General features: G+C 49.8%; 1 protein-coding gene across 2 annotated transcripts in view; it reads right to left on the bottom strand.

Annotated features, from left to right (window-relative positions):
• The window catches only part of aadat (aminoadipate aminotransferase), a 101,430-nt gene extending 82,610 nt beyond the window's left edge, over window positions 1–18,820 (bottom strand). The window contains exons 1-3 of one of the 2 annotated variants that reach the window (XM_038805798.1): window positions 18,692–18,820; window positions 17,005–17,076; window positions 1,353–1,521 (exon numbers count right to left, since the gene is read on the bottom strand). In XM_038805798.1, the coding sequence (XP_038661726.1) occupies window positions 1,353–1,521; window positions 17,005–17,076; window positions 18,692–18,704 (254 nt within the window). In that variant the 5' untranslated portion in view covers window positions 18,705–18,820. Of the gene's footprint in view, window positions 1–1,352; window positions 1,522–17,004; window positions 17,077–18,422; window positions 18,589–18,691 lie in introns of those variants that run through there. The other variant, XM_038805799.1, reaches the window with a different exon arrangement.
• Window positions 18,821–19,428: the final 608 nt, after the last annotated feature.

The following is a 19,428-nucleotide window of genomic DNA, read 5'->3' as shown; positions in this document are numbered from 1 at the left end:
ACATCTTCCATGCCTTCCAATGTGTTGGACATTGCGCAATGGGAAATTCAGGTGCCAAAAGGCAGACGGTTGAAACGATAATGTCGACAGGGTGCTCGGAAGGCAGTTAGAAGTTTTGATGTTCCAATTGCCAGAATCTTCTGTTTGCATGGAGCTTGGTCAAGATTGTACTCTTCATAAATTTGGATTTGTTTTCATCTATGGGCAGCACGGTTGCACAGTGGTTAGCACTGTTTCTTCACAGCTCCAGGGACCCGGGTTCGATTCCCGGCTTGGGTCACTGACTGTGTGGAGTCTGCACATTCTTCCCATGTCTGCGTGGGTTTCCTCCGGGTGCTCCGGTTTCCTCCCACAGCCCAAAGATGCGCAGGTTAGATGGATTGGCCATGCTAAATTGTCCTTGGTGTCCAAAAAAGGTTGGGTAGGGTTTCTGGGTTACGGGGTTAGGGTGGAGCTATGGGCTTAAGTGGGGTGCTCTTTCCAAGCTGGTTTAGCTCACTCGGCTAAATCACTGGCTTTTAAAGCAGACCAAGCAGGCCAGCAGCACGGTTCGATTCCCGTACCAGCCTCCCCGGATAGACGCCGGAATGTGGCGACTAGGGGCTTTTCACAGTAACTTCATTGACGCCTACTCGTGACAATAAGCGATTTTCATTTTCATTCAAGGGCCGATGCAGACCTGATGGGCCAAATGGCCCCCTTCTGCACTGTAAATTCTATGATTCTACTGATGCCATAAGAAGTATCACTCGTTCCACCGACTTGTTCAGATTACCTACAAGTTACACAGGAATGTACCATGCAGGCGACCAATAGGCCGCGCGCAGGCAGCTGTCTGTTGACCTGTCCGCACAACAGTCTTAATAGGACTGTGCGAGAATGGGCCATGCAAAACCAATGAATATTAGCTATGATGTGGAGATGCCGGCGTTGGACTGGGGTGAGCACAGTAAGAAGTCTTACAACACCAGGTTAAAGTCCAACAGGTTTGTTTCAAACACGAGCTTTCGGAGCGCAGCTCCTTCCTCAGGTGAATGGCGAGGTATTCACCTCGCCGTTCACCTGAGGAAGGAGCAGCGCTCCAAAAGCTCGTGTTTGAAACAAACCTGTTGGACTTTAACCTGGTGTTGTAAGACTTCTTACAATGAATATTAGGGGGAACATTGTTTAGAATTGTGGGTTTCCTTTCCTGAAGGAACCTTATGAGTCGTTCGGGCAATTCAACAACTTCAACGTCACTTTCACTGACACCATTTAAAAAAATAACAATCTGAACTTAAATTGCATGCCTCTACTCTCGCCACGGCAGAGTAATTCAGTAACAGTGATTGAAAAGCAGAGATTCGAATTACCCTGATGAAGCAGAGTACTGCAGTGCCCGCTTCATTGTATCTGGACCAAAGGTTATTTTCAGACCATCTTTGATGGTGAAGGTGGCCATCTCAAAGGGGAACATATCGGGGTTCGGCATTCCGGAGGCCAAAGAGATCATGGTCGGTGGGCTCCTCTGTAGCAGTTCGGCTAGAAACAAGCAGAAAACATTTCGGGGTCACAAATGTCATTATGAAGAGTAACTTTTCATTTGTATTAGTGAAGTAAGTAAAGTCGCCATAGTCCCAGATGACCATAGGCCGCTTTTGCCTTTTGGGGGGAAGACCTGGCTGGCGGGGATTTAACCTGAAGGTCACCACGCCTCAGGCGAGGGGCAAGGTTGAGGAAGCAGGGCCTTCATGAATAACCTCAGCCGGTAGGTGAATTGTCTTAATCACCCTCACTAGATTAATACCGTCTCAAGGTTACATGTTGAAGCAATGGGGTTGGGGGGGGGGGAGATAGTGCAAGGGAGCAAAGAGAGCATGAAGAAGAAAGAGAGAAGAAAAGAGAGAAAGAGAGAGAGAGAGAGCGCAACGGAGCAAAGAGAGCATGAAGAAGAGAGAGAAAAAGAGAGAGAAAGGAGAGAGAGAAATGTAACTATACAGAAACGATGATCACTGCAAACCTTAAGTTTAAACCCCCATAACCCAAAGCTGTGCAGTGTTGGTGGATTGGCCACGCTAAATTGTCCCTCAATTTGAAAAAATGAATTGGGTACTCTAAATTTATTTATTTTTTTAAAAAGGCATCAGTTCTCGGCCTTTAAGAAAAATACTAAGGAGTTGAGAAAATTCAGGTTAGGTGGTCTAACATTCTTAACATATGATCCCTCATCCCTGGAACGTCTCACAAGCTCAATTTCTCATGATTAAATAACTAAAAGATAAAGGGCGGGATTTTGGCCTGCTGGTCAAATTTAAATTCAGTTGAAATTAATTTTAAAAATCTGAAATTGAATGCTGGTTTCAGTAAAGCTGACCATGAAACTATTATCGGTTACCACTGGAAACGCATGTTCCTTTGGGGAAGGAAATCTGCCATCCTTACTTGGTCAGGCCTGTATGTGACTCCAGATCTGGAACTCTGTTTGTGGAAGATCCGTCATCGAGTGTAACCAAGACAGAGATCAATAGCTTTCGGCACAAAAAGGGAATCAAGGTATCTTCAATCCAAAGTTAGAAGACCCGAATATCTGGCTGGCGGGAGCTTTTAATGATTCTTACGTTTAGATTTTCCAGTCCTATTCAGGAGATCCTCCCCCCCCACCAGCTCCGAGATGACAGTCTAAGAAAGGGGCTGAATCAAGTCATCCAACTGGCCTTGGTCACAAGAAGGTTAGGCTCCACCACCGGAGATCTTCATCTCCCTCACTAGCCGACATGAGTTAGAACATGCCACATGTAGAGGGACTCGGGTGGGAAGCAGAAGAGCGTGTGTGCATACTACTGAATGCAGATGATGCTTGCGACTATGCAGACTCAGAGGCCGAGCTGCAAGCCACCATGAAGGCCTTTACTGAGGCGTACGAGAGCATGGGCCTTACATTCGTCAGATGAAGTTCCTCTCCCAACCTTCCCCCGAAACACAGCAACAGCACTGCCTCTCTGGTTATCAAAATCCAGGACGAGGCCTTGGGCAACCTCGAGCGTCTTTCAATCCTTTTGGAGCCTGCTGTCAACAAAGGCAGGCATTGACGATGAGGTTAAACGTCACCTTCAGTATGCCAGTGCAGACTTCAGTCAAGATCAAGAGAGTGTTTGAAGACCAGGACCTCAGATCCAGCACCAAGCTCATGGTCTACACCAGCGTTTTTCAAACATTCCCCCACCCCCCTCCCCTCCCCCCCCGGACCCAATTTTAATAACTGGCCAACCTTCATTATTTCTTACCTTTAATTCAACAGGTGAGCCAGCCTGGTCCTCACGATCTCACTTGATTTGTCATTCAATGTTACTAAAAAAAATCAAGAGGTTTGGCCTTGAACTCACCATGCTTCAGTGTTCAAATGCCTTTGAGGTTTTTGAGGGTTATAAACTATCATTAACCACTACTTACCTACACATAACACACATGGGTTTTGCATCCCGATTTGCATTAGCACAGTTAGCGAAGCCACACATCAAGAAATCATTTCAAACTACTCTGTTCCTCTTGCGATTGAACGCAAAGATTCCACACGTAGCCAGACAGATGGGATACAACCAGGTTCATTCTGCTCCTCAGTACAATGCTCTCTCACTCTCCACTCCCCTCAGGGTCCTCTTTCCTGATCAGCTCTCAGGCTGGTGTTCATGCCCTGTGGGTGGATCCTCCAGTTAGGAGGAAGCTCCATCCCTTAATCACCTTGGGAGCTCATACGCCCTGGTATAGGATATTCTGTTGTCAGATACCAGGACCTTGGGCAATGCGTGCATGCTGAAGATGCCCTGTAGTCTGTTCACGTTGACTCGTGTGGTTACAGTGGGAACCCGGTGTACCTCCAGCCACTTAGAGTGGCCGTTCACGAGTATGAGGAACGTGTCTATGTGGACCCGTGACCACAGGTGCCGGTCCCTTCCCAAGGATGCATTAGGGCTGCCAGCTGGGCTTTTTGATTCTCTTGGCATGGAGCCCAGATGTGAGCCACCTTCCCGATCTCGGAGTCTAATCCGGGCCACCAAATATAACTGTGGGCCAGCATTTTAATCCTGGCCACTCTTGGATGTCCATTATGCAGGTCGACCAATAAAGACGCGTGACCTTATAAGAACATAAGAACATAAGAACTAGGAGCAGGAGTAGGCCATCTGGCCCCTCGAGCCTGCTCCGCCATTCAATGAGATCATGGCTGATCTTTTGTGGACTCAGCTCCACTTTCCGGCCCGAACACCATAACCCTTAATCCCTTTATTCTTCAAAAAACTATCTATCTTTACCTTAAAAACCTTGCTTGGGTACAACTGCCCGCGTCCGCCATAAGAGGACGCCGGCCTCAACGCTCATCTCGGCAGCTTCCAGGTGTCGGCCTTGTTTATCCGGCAGCGCCCGGTGCAGGCCCCCCGACTGGACCATGTGTCGGACGCGCAACGATTTTGGTTCCGTCTGGGTCCACTGCTTATGTGGGCCGCCATCACTGGCAGGGTGTATAGGAAGTGGAGGGCGGCTATTACCTCTGGTGCAAGGGGCCCCACTCCCAATGCAGGTTAAGCAAGAAGGCCATCCGGCAAATTAATTTTCTGTAATTTTCTGATCCAGCAGAGGGCAGCAGAGCGGAGCTACTGATTGGCTGTTCCGGGGAGATTTGCATACGTGCAGTGCAGTCAGCGTAATTTGAAGGTGTACCTGTGCAAGAGACCCGAAGTGTTCAAGTGAAGGCAAGCATTCAGCAGAGGGCAGCACAGCGGAGCTACTGATTGGCTTTTCCGGGGAGATTTGTATACGTGCAGTGCGGTCAGTGTAATTTGAAGGTGGTTTGTGAAGGGGCTGTTGTCAAGTGGCTGGTAAGGAAAGTGCTCCAATTAGCAGTAGCTGGGAGAAATTTAACTCTTCGTGTGTTGGTGAGTGTTGTGATTGGTAAGTAAAATCTTTATTCCTTTCGCTTATTAATTATTTGATATTATATTTGTAGTCAGTTAAGGTAAAGGGTAAAAATGGCAGGAGATTCCAGACCTGTGTTATGCTCCTCGTGCTCGTGGGAGTTCAGGGACGCGGCCGATGCCCCGACTCCTTGATGTGCGGGAAGTGTGTCCAGCTGCAGCTCCTGTTAGACCACATGACGGCTCTGGAGCTGCGGATGGACTCACTTTGGAGCATCTGCGATGCTGAGGAGGTCGTGGATAGCACGTTCAGTGAGTTGGTCACACCGCAGATTAGGATTGGTGATGGAGACAGGGAATGGGTGACCAAAAGGCAGAGAAAGAGCAGGAAGGCAGTACAGGTGTCCCTTGCGGTCATCTCCCTCCAAAACAGGTATACCGTTTTGGATAATGTTGGGGGAGATGACTCACCAGGGGAAGGCAGTAGTAGGCAGGCTCATGGCACCGTGGCTGGCTCTGCTGCACAGAAGGGCAGGAAAAAGACTGGCAGGGCTATGGTCATAGGGGATTCAATCGTCAGGGGAGTAGACAGGCGTTTCTGTGGTCGCAAACGAGACTCCCGAATGGTATATTGCCTCTCGGGTGCACGGGTCAGGGATGTCTCAGATCGGCTGCAGGACATACTGAAGGGGGAGGGTGAACAGCCAGTTGTCGTGGTGCATATAGGCACCAACGATATAGGTAAAAAACGGGACGAGGTCCTACAATCAGAATTTAGGGAGTTAGGAGATAAGTTAAAAAGTAGGACCTCAAAGGTAGTAATCTCAGGATTGCTACCAGTGCCACGAAACAGTCAGAGTAGAAATTTAAGAATAGTTAGAATGAATACGTGGCTTGAGAGATGGTGCAGGAGGGAGGGGTTCAGATTTTTGGGACATTGGAACCGGTTCTGGGGGCGGTGGGACCATTACAAACCGGATGGTCTACACCTGGGCAGGACCAATGTCCTCGGGGGTGCTTTTGCAAACACTGTTGGGGAGGTTTTAAACTAATGTAGCGGGGGATGGGAACCAGATTAGGAAGTTAGAGGTCAGTAAAGAAGCAGTAACTAAAGCCAGTAAGGTACTGGATAATAAACTCAATGTGACTAAGGGGAAGAGTAGACAGGGAAGAGATGATGATCGCAAAGGGACAGGTGGTCTGAGGTGCATTTGTTTTAATGCAAGAAGTGTAGCAGGTAAGGCAGATGAATTTAGGGCTTGGATTAGTACCTGGGAATATGATGTTACTGGTATTACTGAGACTTGGTTGAGGGATGGGCAAGACTGGCAACTAAATATCCCAGGGTATAGATGCTTCAGGAGGGATAGAGAGGGGGGTAAAAGGGGTGGAGGAGTTGCATTACTGGTCAGAGATGATATCACAGCTATGATTAAGGAGGACACGATGGAGGGTTCGAGCACTGAGGCAATATGGACAGAGCTAAGAAATAGGAAGGGTGCAGTAACATTGTTAGGACTTTACTATAGGCCTCCCAAAAGCGATCGTGAAGTAGAGGTACAAATATGTAGACAGATTATAGAACAATGTAGGAGCAATAGGGTGGTTGTGATGGGATATTTTAACTTCCCCGACATTGAATGGGACTCATGTAGTGTTGGAGACGTAGATGGAGCAGAATTTGTAAGGAGCATCCAGGAGAGTTTTTTTTAGAGCAGTATGTAAATAGTCCAACTCCTAAGGGGCCATACTGGACCTGGTATTGGGGAATGATCCCGGCCAGATGGTTGACGTTTCAGTCAGCGATTACTTTGGGAATAGCGATCACAATTCCATAAATTTTAGAATACTCATGGACAAAGACGAGCGTGGTCCTAAAGGAAGAGTGCTAAATTGGGGAAAGGCAGAGTATAACAAAATTTGGCAGGAGCTAGGGAATGTGGATTGGGAGCAGCTGTTTAAGGGTAAATCCACATTTGAAATGTGGGCATCTTTTATGGAAAGGTTGATTAGAGTGCAGGACAGACATGTTCCTGTGAAAATGAGATAGAAATGGCAAGATTAGGGAACCATGGATGACGGGTGGAATTGTGAGACTAGCTAAAATGAAAAAGGAAGCATACATAAGATTGAGGCGACTTAAAACTGATGAAGCTTTGGAGGAATATCGGGAAAGTAGGACAAATCTCAAACGCGCAATAAAGAGGGCTAAAAGGGGTCATGAAATATTTTTGGCTAACAGGGTTAAGGAAAATCCCAAAGCTTTTTATTCGTATACAAGGAGCAAGAGGGTAACTAGAGAAAGGATTGGCCCACTCAAAGACAAAAGAGGGAATTTATGCGTGGAGTCAGAGGAAATGAGTGAGCTTCTTAATGAGTACTTTGCATCGGTATTCACCAAGGAGAGGGACATGATGGATGTTGAGGCTAGGGATGGATGTTTAAATACTCTAGGTCATGTTGGCATAAGGAAGGGGGAGGTTCTGGGTATTCTAAAAGGCATTAAGGTGGACAAGTCCCCAGGACCGGATGGGATCTATCCCAGGTTACTGAGGGAAGTGAGGGATGAAATAGCTGGGGCCTTAACAGATATCTTTGCAGCATCCTTGAGCACGGGTGAGGTCCCGGAGGACTGGAGAATTGTTAATGTTGTCCCTTTGTTTAAGAAGGGTAGCAGGGATAATCCAGGGAATTATAGACCTGTGAGCTTGACGTCAGTAGTAGGCAAACTGTTGGAGAAGATACTGAGGGATAGGATCTATTCACATTTGGAAGAAAATAGACTTATCAGTGACAGGCAGCATGGTTTTGTGCAGGGAAGGTCATGTCTTACAAACCTAATAGAATTCTTTGATGAAGTGACAAAGTTAATTGATGAGGGAAGGGCTGTAGATGTCATACATGGAATTCAGTAAAGCATTTGATAAAGTTTTCCATGGCAGGTTGATGGAAAAAGTGAAGTCATATGGGGTTCAGGGTGTACTAGCTAGATGGATAGAGAACTGGCTGGGCAACAGGAGACAAAGAGTAGTGGTGGAAGGGAGTGTCTCAAAATGGAGAAAGGTGACTAGTGGTGTTCCACAGGGATCCGTGCTCGGACCACTGTTGTTTGTGATATACATAAATGATCTGGACGAAGGTATAAGTGGTCTGATGAGCAAGTTTGCAGATGATACTAAGATTGGTGGAGTTGCAGATAGCGAGGCGGACTGTCAGTGAATACAGCAAAATATAGATAGATTGGAGAGTTGGGCAGAGAAATGGCAGATGGAGTTCAATCCAGGCAAATGCGAGGTGATGCATTTTGGAAGATCTAACTCAAGAGCAGACTATATGGTCAATGGAAGAGTCCTGGGGAAAATTGATGTACAGAGAGATCTGGGAGTTCAGGTCCATTGTACCCTGAAGGTGGCAACGCAGGTCGATAGAGAGTGGTCAAGAAGGCATAGAGCATGCTTGCCTTCATCGGACGGGGTATTGAGTACAAGAGTCGGCAGGTCATGTTACAGTTGTATAGGACTTTGGTTCGGCCACATTTGGAATACTGCATGCAGTTCTGGTCGCCACATTACCAGAAGGATGTGGATGCCTTGGAGAGGGTGCAGAGGAGGTTCACCAGGATGTTGCCTGGTATGGAAGGTGCTAGCTATGAAAAAAGGTTGAGTAGATTAGGATTGTTTTCGTTGGAAAGACGGAGGTTGAGGGGGGACCTGATTGAGGTCTACAAAATTATGAGAGGTATGGACAGGGTGGATAGCAACAAGCTTTTCCAAGAGTGGGGGTGTCAGTTACAAGGGGTCACGATTTCAGAGTGAGAGGGGGAAAGTTTAAGGGAGATGTGCGTGGAAAGTTTTTTACGCAGAGGGTGGTGGGTGCCTGGAACGCTTTACCAGCGGAGGTGGTAGAGGCGGGCACGATAGCATCATTTAAGAAGCATCTAGACAGGTATATGAATGGGCGGGAACAGAGGAAAGTAGACCTTGGAAAATAGGAGACAGGTTTAGATAAAGGATCTGGATCGGCGCAGGCTGGGAGGGCCGAAGGGCCTGTTCCTGTGCTGTAATTTTCTTTGTTCTTTGTATGGACAGGGTGGAAAGCAACAAGCTTTTTCCAAGAGTGGGGGTGTCAATTACAAGGGGTCACGATTTCAAGGTGAGAGGGAAAAAGTTTAAGGGAGATGTGCGTGGAAAGTTTGTTACGCAGAGGGTGATGGGTGCCTGGAATGCTTTGCCAGCGGAGGTGGTAGAGGCGGGTACGATAGCATCCTTTAAGATGCATCTGGACAGATATATGAACGGGTGGGGAACAGAGAGAAGTAGACCTTGGAAAATAGGCAACAGGTTTAGATAAAGGATCTGGATCGGCACAGGCTGGGAGGGCCGAAGGGCCTGTTCCTGTGCTGTAATTTTCTTTGTTCTTTGTAATAGTTCAATGGAGCTCTGTGGGGTCACGCGTGATGGGGGCCGGACGGATCACCCGCGCCTTGTCCTCCACCAGATGGAGGCCCCTGCAGTCTTCCTGGTAGTCCAAATACGTGACCTCGGTCGCATGAAATACACACTTCTCTCTCCGGAGGTGGAACCCGGCCTGATCAAACTGCCCGAGGACCTCAGTGAGGTTCTCCATGTGCTCCCTGTGTGAGGTTCCAGTGATGAGGACATCGTCCAGGTAAACGGCCATTCATGGAATTCCGCGTAGTATGTTCTCCATTACACACTGGAAGATGGCACAGGCCGAAGATATGGGTGTATTTGTACAGACCCCGATGAGTGTTGACTGTTATTTACTTCCGTGACCCTGGGTTGAGCAGCAGCTGTAGGTGTGTGTGAGTCATGTCCAAATTCGGAAATGTCGTGCCCTCGCTGAGCCGCACGTAAAGGTCGTCGATCCAAGGTAACGGTCGAGACGGGACACTCGGTTGACGTTCATCCTATAGCCGGGCTTCATTACTGGGACCACTGGCGTGACCCAATCTGTGAAATGGATGGGCCGCATAATGCTCAATTGCTCCTACCGCTCCAACTCCCAGTAAACCTTGGGTTGGAGAGCGTATGGCACAGGGTGGACAAGGAAATACCTGGGCTGGACGTTCTCGTCCATGTTGATCGTGGTCACTGCTCCCTTTATTGTCTGGAGACCTTCGGAAAAAAACGGCGGAAATTTTGCCAGCACCCATTCTGACCCGCAGGGGTGCATCAGGCATAAATGCTGCCAATCCGGTCGCGGATATCGCAGCCAATCGCACCCCAATAGGCTCGGCCCGTTGCCACGCACTACCACCAATGGTAGTCATGCAGACTGATCCCTGTACACCATGGGCACTGCCCTCGATCGCCAAAGGTTCCCAGTATGGGTGGCTAGCCGGCTCCTGTGTCCTCGAGTTCCCGTGACCGGGGCCCAAATGGGATTGCCGTGAATGTGCGGTGGCTGGTGATGGAGACTGCCGCCCTTGTGTTGAGTTCCATCTCAGTGGGGTGTCCATTAAGCTGCAGAGTCGCCCAGATAGGGCGGTCCTGAGGCCTTTGACACAGTGTAGAGGTAGGGGTGGCTCCTCAGCCTCCAGGTCTTCCAGACAGTGAGGGTCAAAGCGCAGAAGAGCAATAGTCATAGGGGACTCTATAGACAGGGGCACAGATAGGCGCTGCTGTGGACATGAAAGAGACACTAGGATGGTGTCTCCCTGGTGCCAGGGTCCAGGATGTCTCAGAACGGGTAGTGGGCATCCTGAACGGGGAGGGCAAACAGGCAGAGGTCGTGGTACATATTGGTACTGACGACCTAGGCAGGAAGGGAGATGAGGTCCTGCAGCAGGAGTTCAGGGAGCTAGGCAGAAAGTTAAAAGACACAACCTCTAAGGTTGTAATCTCGGGATTACTCCCTGTGCCACGTGCCAGTGAGGCGAGAAATACGAAGATAGAGCAGCTAAACACGTGGCTAAACAGCTGGTCTAGAAGGGAGGGTTTCCGTTATCTGGACCACTACAAGCTCTTCTTGGGCAGGTGTGACCTGTATAAGAAGGACGGGTTGCATCTAAACTGGAGAGGCATATATATTGAGGTTTGCTAGTGTCACACAGCGAGGGTTAGGTCAGAAGGTGAAAAAACTGAGGGAGAACTAGGGAATAGGGCCACTATGGCTCTGAGGAAGAGCAGACAGGGAGATGTTGCTGAAAACAGCGGGACTGGTAGCCTGAAGTGTATATGTTTTAATGCAAGAAGTATTACGGGTAAGGCAGATGAACTTAGAGCTTGGATTAGTACTTGGAACTGTGATGTTGTTGCCATTACAGAGACCTGGTTGAGGGAAGGACAGGACAGGATTGGCAGCTAAACGTTCCAGGATTTTGATGTTTCAGGGGGGATAGAGGGGGAGGTAAAAGGGGTGGAGGAGTTGCGCTACTGGTTAGGGAGAATATCACAGCTATACTGCGGGAGGACATCTCAGACGGGAGCGAAGGTAGAGATCAGGAATAAGAAGGATGCAGTCACAATGTTGGGGTTTCCTACAGGTCACCCAACAGCCAGTGGGAGATAGAGGAGCAGATAGGTAGACAGATTTTGGAAAGGAGTAAAAGCAACAGGGTTGTTGTGATGGGAGACTTCAACTTCCCCAATATTGACTGGGACTCATTTAGTCATAGGGGCTTGGACGGGGCAGAGTTTGTAAGGAGCATCCAGGAGGGCTTCTTAAAACAATATGTAGATAGTCCAACTAGGGAAGGGGCTGTACTGGTCCTGGTATTGGGGAATGAGCCCGGCCAGGTGGTAGAAGTTTCAGTCGGGGAGCATTTCGGGAACAGTGACCACAATTCAGTAAGTTTTAAACTGCTGGTGGACAAGGATAAGAGTGGTCCTCGGGTGAATGTGCTAAATTGGGGGAAGGCTAATTATAACAATATTAGGCAGGAACTGAAGAACCTAGATTGGGGGCGGATGTTTGAGGGTAAATCAACATCTGACATGTAGGAGGCTTTCAAATGTCAGTTGAAAGGAATTCAGAACCGGCATGTTCCTGTGAGGAAGAAGGATAAATATGGCAAATTTTGCAATCCTTGGATAACGTGTGTAGCCATCTGGGATGGCCACTTACAACAAGGGACAGAGAAACTCGCAAAGCCTTGTGGGTAAAATGGACAAGGCAGGACTCAGGCAGGCTCAAAGCCTGAAATGTATATTTGTCAGCAAGAAGTCCAGACAATATCGAAACTCCAACCAATTAGCATTTTGATGGGCCGATTAGCATTTGATGGCCCACCTTCACCAAAACGAAGGACTGGTACTCGAGCGACCGGGACTGTCCCAGACATTTGAGCGCCACTCCCTGTTCAGGGGAAGCGTAAACAACAGGGTCAGTGACCACTTGGGACACACCCAGTCATCCAGGCACCCGCCCATTTATTGGTTAGAACTCGAACACAGTGATCGAGGATCCCCAATTAGTGAGGTCCAAACTGAAGGACCCCCAAGAAAAAGAAGAATCCACCATATGTCCGTCCTCTCTTGGACCTGGTGCCCTGGCCACGACCATTTCCAGATGCAGCAACATCAGAAGCAAGTCCAAGTTCAATGCTCACTACCAGGTGGGTGAGCCTAGCTGAGCAACAGTTACTTCTCCAGACTCGATGGATCCAGAATCGAACAGCGGCCACTGTTCCTCTGACCTCATCCGGGTGCCTGAAGTTAAGTACAGGTTGTATCAGCTGATAGGTGTCGTTAACTAGTAGTGTTTATGTTGCATGACTAATTGTGTGTAAATAAAGTACCCTTGACCTTGAACTAACTAACTGGTGTTTGGCTCTTTGATCGATAGCCGGTTGAACCTTGTGGTGGTATCATTTGATACCTGGCAACTCTGAGCATTAGAACATAGATATCAAAAGAAAGGAGGGCAAACTCACTGGATGCCATAGTTGGAACAGAGCCACAGGAAAAGAAAGCACAACACAAGGGTCATTGTAGGCCTCGTCAAAAACATAAAGAAGGCATTTGTCAGAGCGAGCAGGCTGGGAACAGACGAAGCCTGTGTGGAATATAAGGAAAGTAGGAAGGAACTTAAGCAAGGAGTCAGGACAGCTAAAAGGGGTTACAAAAAGTCATTGGCAAATAGGGTTAAGGAAAATCCCAAAGCTTTTTACACGTGCATAAAAAGCAAGAGGGTATCCAGGGAAATGGTTGGCCCACTGAAGGACAGGGGAGGGAATCTATGAGTGGAGCCAGAGGAAATGCACAAGATACTCAATGAATACTTTGCATCAGTATTCACATAAGAGAAGGAATTGGTGGATGTTGAGTGTCTTGAAAAATATTAAGGTGGATAAGTCCCCAGGGCCTGATAGGATCTACCCCAGAATACTGAAGGAGGCTAGAGAGGAAATTGCTGAGGCCTTGACAGAAATCTTTGGATCCTCACTGTGTTCAGGTGATGTCCCGGAGGACTGGAGAATAGCCAATGTTGTTCCTTTGTTTAAGAAGGGTAACAAGGATAATCCAGGGAACTACAGGCCGGTGAGCCTTGCGTCAGTGGTAGGGAAATTACTGGACAGAATTCTTCAAGACAGGATCTACTCCCATTTGGAAGCAAGGGGGCTTATTAGCGAGAGGCAGCATGGTTTTGTGAAGGGGAGGTCGTGTCTCACAAACTTGATAGTGTTTTTCGAAGAGGTCACAAAGATGATTGATGCAGGCAGGGCAGTGAATATTGTCTCTATGGACTTCAGTAAGGCCTTTGATAAGGTCCCTCATGGCAGACCTCATGGTACAAAAGGTGAATCACACGGGATCAGAGGTAAGCTGGCAAGATGGATACAGAACTGGCTAGGTCATAGAAGGCAGAAAGTAGCAGTGGAAGGGTACTTTTCTGATTGGAGGGCTGTGACTAGTGGTGTTCCACAGGGATCAGTGCTAGGACTTTAGCTGTTCGTAGTATATATAAATGATTTGGAGGAAAATGTAACTGGTCTGATTAGTAAGTTTGCAGACGACACAAAAGTTGGTGGAATTGCGGAGAGCGATGAGGACTGTCAGAGGATACAGGGATACAGCAGGATTTAGATCGTTTGGAGACTTGGGCGGAGAGATGGCAGATGGAGTTTAATTCAGACAAATATGAGGTGATGCATTTTGGAAGGTCCAATACAGGTAGGGAATATACAGTGAACGGTAGAACCCTCAAGAGTATTGACAGTCAGAGAGATCTTGCTGTACAAGTCCAAAGGTCACTGAAAGGGGCAACACAGGTGGAGAAGGTAGTCAAGAAGGCATACGGCATGCTTGCCTTCATGGGCCGGGGCACTGAGTATAAAAATTTGCAAGTCATGTTGCAGTTGTACAGAACCTTAGTTAGGCCACACTTGGAGTTTAGTGTTCAATTCTGGTCGCCAAACTACCAGAAGGATGTGAAGGCTTTAGAGAGGGTGCAGAAGAGATTTACCAGGATTTTGCCTGGTATGGAGCGCATTTACTATGAGGAGAGGTTGAATAAACTTGGTTTGTTCTCACTGGAATGAAGAAGGTTGAGGGGCGACCTGATAGATGCCTACAAAATTATGAGGGGCATAGACAGAGTGGATAGTCAGAGACTTTTTACCAGGATAGTAGGGTCAATTACTACAGGGCATAGGTTTAGAGGTGATGTACGAGGCAAGTTTTTTGACACAGGTTAGTGGGTGCCTGGAACCTGCTGCCGTAGGAGGTGGTGGAAGCAGGGACGATAGTGACGTTTAAGGGGCATCTTGACAAATACATGAATAGGATGGGAATAGAGGGATACGGATCCCGGAAGTGTAGAAGATTTTAGTTTAGACGGGCAGCATGGTCGGCACAGGTTTGGAAGGCCGAAGGGCCTGTTCTTGTGCTGTACTTTTCTTTGATCTTTGTTCGGCAGGGCCTGTGAAGAGGTATGAAACTGGTACCAACAGACCGTAATAGGACGCTGCGGATTCAACCGGATCAACCAACGTATCAAATGCTAATACATCAGGCTTGTCCGGGTAAGGGAGGTTCTTAATCAAAGTATGCAGGGCTGCCGATGGCGATCAGCATGGCCACGGTCTGCCGCTCGCTGTTCGCAATGGCATTGGTACGATAAACCAGTGCACCCGTTCCACATGTTGGGCCCAATCGTCAGTATTAGCGTCAAAGGTTTCAAGGTTACTGATGAACGACATTGGTTTGTCTGCGGTGGAGGCCCCTCCAAGCCTTGTGGAGGTAGGCTCAACGCGCAGAGTCCTGTGGCTGCTGCAGCTCCACTTGATCCTCGTCGCCACTGTTGTGACAGAAGGGGCTGGAATCTCTGCCCCGCCGTGCCACTTTTCTGGTTCAGCACGCCGGCGGGGTTTTCCGTTTCACCGGCTGGTCAATGGGGTTTCCCATTGTGGGGCAGCTCCACGCCATCGGGAAAACTGCCGGCTTGCCAGCAAAACGGAGCATCCACCGGCGGCGAATCGAGCCCCTGGACTCCACACGTAGCCAGACAGACGGGATACAGCCAGATTTATTCTACTGCTCAATACAATACTCTCTCGCTCTCCACTCCCCCCTCAGGGGTCCTCTTCCTCGACCTGGTCCCAGGCTGGGGTTTATATCCTGTGGGGCAGTGTTTTTCAAACTTTATTTATACTGGGACCCACTTTTACCAACTGGCTAACCTTTGGGATCTGTGCCCGCTGACCGTCGCAATCCAGGCCAGCTGATCTTCGCGACCCCACACGGGCCGATCCTCACAACCTACACGGGGCGACCTTCATGGCCCACCACTATTTTGCACCTTTAATGCAATAGGTGAGCCTGCTTGATTCTCACTTGCTTTGTGGTTTCTGCTGAGGACTTCAGCTGATGATTTAAGTTCTGCATCCTTTGTAAAAAAAATCAAGTGGTTAGTCCTCAAAGCACCATGCCTTTGAGGGTTTTAAACTTCAATTTACCAGTACCTCCCTGCATATTACACACATGGACTTTGCATCTTGATTTTCATTAACACAGTTAAGAAAGCCACACCTCAATAAATTATTTTTAGACTGCTTTGCACCCGACTTCAGAATCCCTCGAGCACTGCTGCTTTGTCCTTCCCTGGACCCTCCTGTGACGCTCTCTCTCCAGAAGATTCAGTTGTGAGATCCTGGCCTGTTTGTGTCTCTGCCCCTCTCTTCCTGATTGCAAAATGGCCCATCTTCAGTTCTTCACACAGTCCCGTTGCTTGCTGGCTGGCTGGCAGCTACAAATGGAGGAATCTGTCCTTCATGATTTTGCGCCCAGCTCATGGACATGCAGGGTCGTGTGATGTCAGAGTAGGTGCCGCGCTCGTGACTTGCTCTCTGTTCTGGCGGCAAGACTCCATGGTTTGTATTTAAACAGGGAGAACGTGCAGATTCCGCACAGTGACCCAGCCGGGAATCGAACCTGGGACCCTGGCGCTGTGAAACCACAGTGCCATCCACTGTACTACCGTGCTGTCTAGGATGTTGACGGTGGGTGATTCAGTGATGGCAATGAGAAAATGAAATGAAATTGAAATGGCTTGTCACAAGTAGGCTTCAAATGAAGTTACTGTGAAAAGCCCCTAGTCGGCGCATTCCGGCTTCTGTTCGGGGTGGATGTCAAGGAGCGAGGGTTACATTCTTTTTAAAAATAAATTTCCAATTAAGGAGCAATTTAGCGTGGCCAATCCACCTACCCTGCACATCTTTGGGTTTGAATTTTGGGGGTGAGGCCGACGCAGACATGGGGAGAATGTGCAAACTCCACACAGACAATGAGCGACCCGGGGCCGGGATTGAACCCGGGTCCTTGTCGCTGTGAGGCAGCAGTGCTAACCACTGCACCACCGTGCAGCCCGGTTACATTCTCTCTGGTTGAAGGTGATCATTGCCTGGCACCAGTGTGGCGCGAACGTTACTTGCCACTTGTCGCCCAGGCTGGGATGCTGTCCAGGTCTTGCTGCATTTGGACATAGAACTACTTTGGTGCCCGAGGACTCGTGAAAGGTGCTGAACATTTTAAAATCATAAGCGAACACACCTGCAGACATTCCCTCGTGCAATCGTGAGCGAACATCCCTACCTGACCTCATAACTACAATAGATGAAGATCAGCAGTGACAGATTTGCTCCTTTACTCACTTGTCTCTCTAATCGGTGATGATTTACGAGCTGCACTGACTGCATTGATATATCGGAAGTAATTCATGATGCCTGTAATAAAGAATTAGATATTTTCAGTACATGGGAAACAATAAGCAAGACAACTTATGGCTAAATGAACATTTTAAACATCACGGGCAGGGTTTTCCACGCGCTTGGCGCGCGTTTCGCGGCAGTGGGGCTGGCCCAGGGCGGGGCTCCACCGTTGTCGAGACTGGAAAATCCCACCAACGAGAGCTACCGAAGAACTCCGGCCTGCCTCACACCTCCAGGGATCCTGGTTCAATTCCGACCTCGGGTGACTGACTGCGTGGAGCTTGCACGTTCTCCTCGTGCCTGCGTGCGTTTCCTCCCAGGGCTTCGGTTTCCTCCCACGGTCCAAAGACGTGCGGGTTAGGTGGATCGGCCGCGCTAAAAATGACCCCTCGAGCGTCCAAAAGGTTAGGTGGGGTTACGGGGCTAGGATTTTTAAGTGAGGGTGCTGTTTCCAAGGGTCGGTGCAGACCTGATGGGCTGAATGGACACCTTCTGCACTGCGGAGATTCTGGCCGGGATTCTCCAGCGCAATTCTTGGGTGCCGGTCGGAGGCCGTTGAAAGCGACCCCCCCCCCGGCGATTCTCCGTGCCTTGACGGGCCGAGTGCCTGCCGGGGTCGGCCGAGTCCCGAGGGTGTGGGTTACGTATGCCACCCAGCGAGACCTCGGAGTTCAGGCTGCGGGGGCCGTCATGGTGGGAGGGCGGGGGGATCCGACTCTGGGGGGGTGGGGCCTCCACGGTGGCCTGGCCTGCGATCGGGGCCTACCGATCGGTGGGCGGGCTAGTTCCATGGGGGGGCCTATGTTCCACCGCGCCGGACCCCTGTTGGGCTCTGCCATATTGTCCGGGGGCCGGCGCGGAGACGGGAACCCACACGCATCCGCAAACTCGTGATGGCGCACAAGCGCAGACCTGCGCCGGCAATGGCGTGCCGGCTTTCGAGTGCCGGAGCAGCGGACACCACTCCGGCGCCGTACTAGCCCCCTAGGAATGGGTGAATACTTGGACCTGGAGGCCCGTTGATGCCGGAGTGGCTCGCGTCGCTTTCGACTCCAGCGTCAGAACTTGGCCGCCGGATCGGAGAATCCCGGTCTGTATCTTTGAACTGTGAGAGGAAACCGGAGCACCCCGGGGACACGAGGAGAACATGCAAACTCCACACAGTCACCCGAGGTCCCTCGCGCCGTGAGGCTAACCCACTGTGCCGCCGCCGCCTCTATCGGTACCGGAATTCATTACCCAGTGCACATTCATCAAGGAGCAGGACCTGCAGACATAAGGAAGGGTCATCCAGAAATTCAAAGGGGGGGGGGGGGGTAGGGAAAAAAAGTACATGTTTTCAGGGAAACAGGTGCTCTTACCTGGGGGGAGGGTGGAAATGGACACGGGAGGGCCAACACGCTCCTGGCCGAGAGGGTGAGCTGCAACGCCAGCCTTCAAGCTGCTTTGCTGCCCAGTGCCTGCGCACTGTGGTGACAAAGGGGAGGGAGAGTGAGTGGCCCAGTCACCTGTCAGTGACTCGCACAGAGGAGACACTCCCCCCCCCCCCCCGGCCGCCGCCGCCGCCGCCCCGGCTGCCGGAAGGTCTGACACCCCCCCCGGCGAGCTACAGAGGGACATTTACACTCACCGTGCCGCGGCATCGTGTTGCTAACCCTTTCCTTGCCTGCCTGCCGGGGCGTCTGCCTGCACAGGGTGCGCTGGGCTGGGCAAGGTCGCAGCTCCGCTCCTGCGCTGCGCTCTATCGCAGACACCACTGCGCTCCAAGCGGAAAATCGGTGCCCTTACAGCCCCTCTGCCGACCACCCCCCCCCCCCCCTCCCATCTCAGAGCTGGGGGGCCTCTATTTTTAAGCACAATATTTACAATGCAATATTGAGAAATATCTTTTATTTCCTTATCCCTACCCCCAGTGCAGAAGGAGGCCATTCAGCCCATCGAGTCTGCACCGACCCACTTGAAAGAGCGCCCCGCTTAAACCCACTTCTCCGCCCTATACCCGTCACCCTGCCCAATCTTTCGGGCACTTTTATTCAAACAAATTCAGAGGACCCAATTTTTTTTTTTTCTTCAATTAAGGGGCAATTTTCATCATAGAATTCACAGTGCAGAAGGAGGCCATTTGGCCCATCGAGACTGTACCGGCCCTTGGAAAGAGCACCCTACTTCAGCCCACGCCTCCACCCTCTGTGCAACCCAGTAACCCAACCTAACCTTTTTCATAGATCATAGAATTCACAGTGCAGAAGGAGGCCATTTGGCCCATCGAGACTGTACCGGCCCTTGGAAAGAGCACCCTACTTCAGCCCACGCCTCCACCCTACCTCCGTAACCCAGTAACCCCACCCAACCTTTCTGGACACTAAG

Source organism: Scyliorhinus canicula, chromosome 8, assembly GCF_902713615.1.
Source record: "Scyliorhinus canicula chromosome 8, sScyCan1.1, whole genome shotgun sequence".
NCBI lineage: Eukaryota > Metazoa > Chordata > Chondrichthyes > Carcharhiniformes > Scyliorhinidae > Scyliorhinus > Scyliorhinus canicula.
This window is presented reverse-complemented; position numbering and strand designations above follow the sequence as displayed.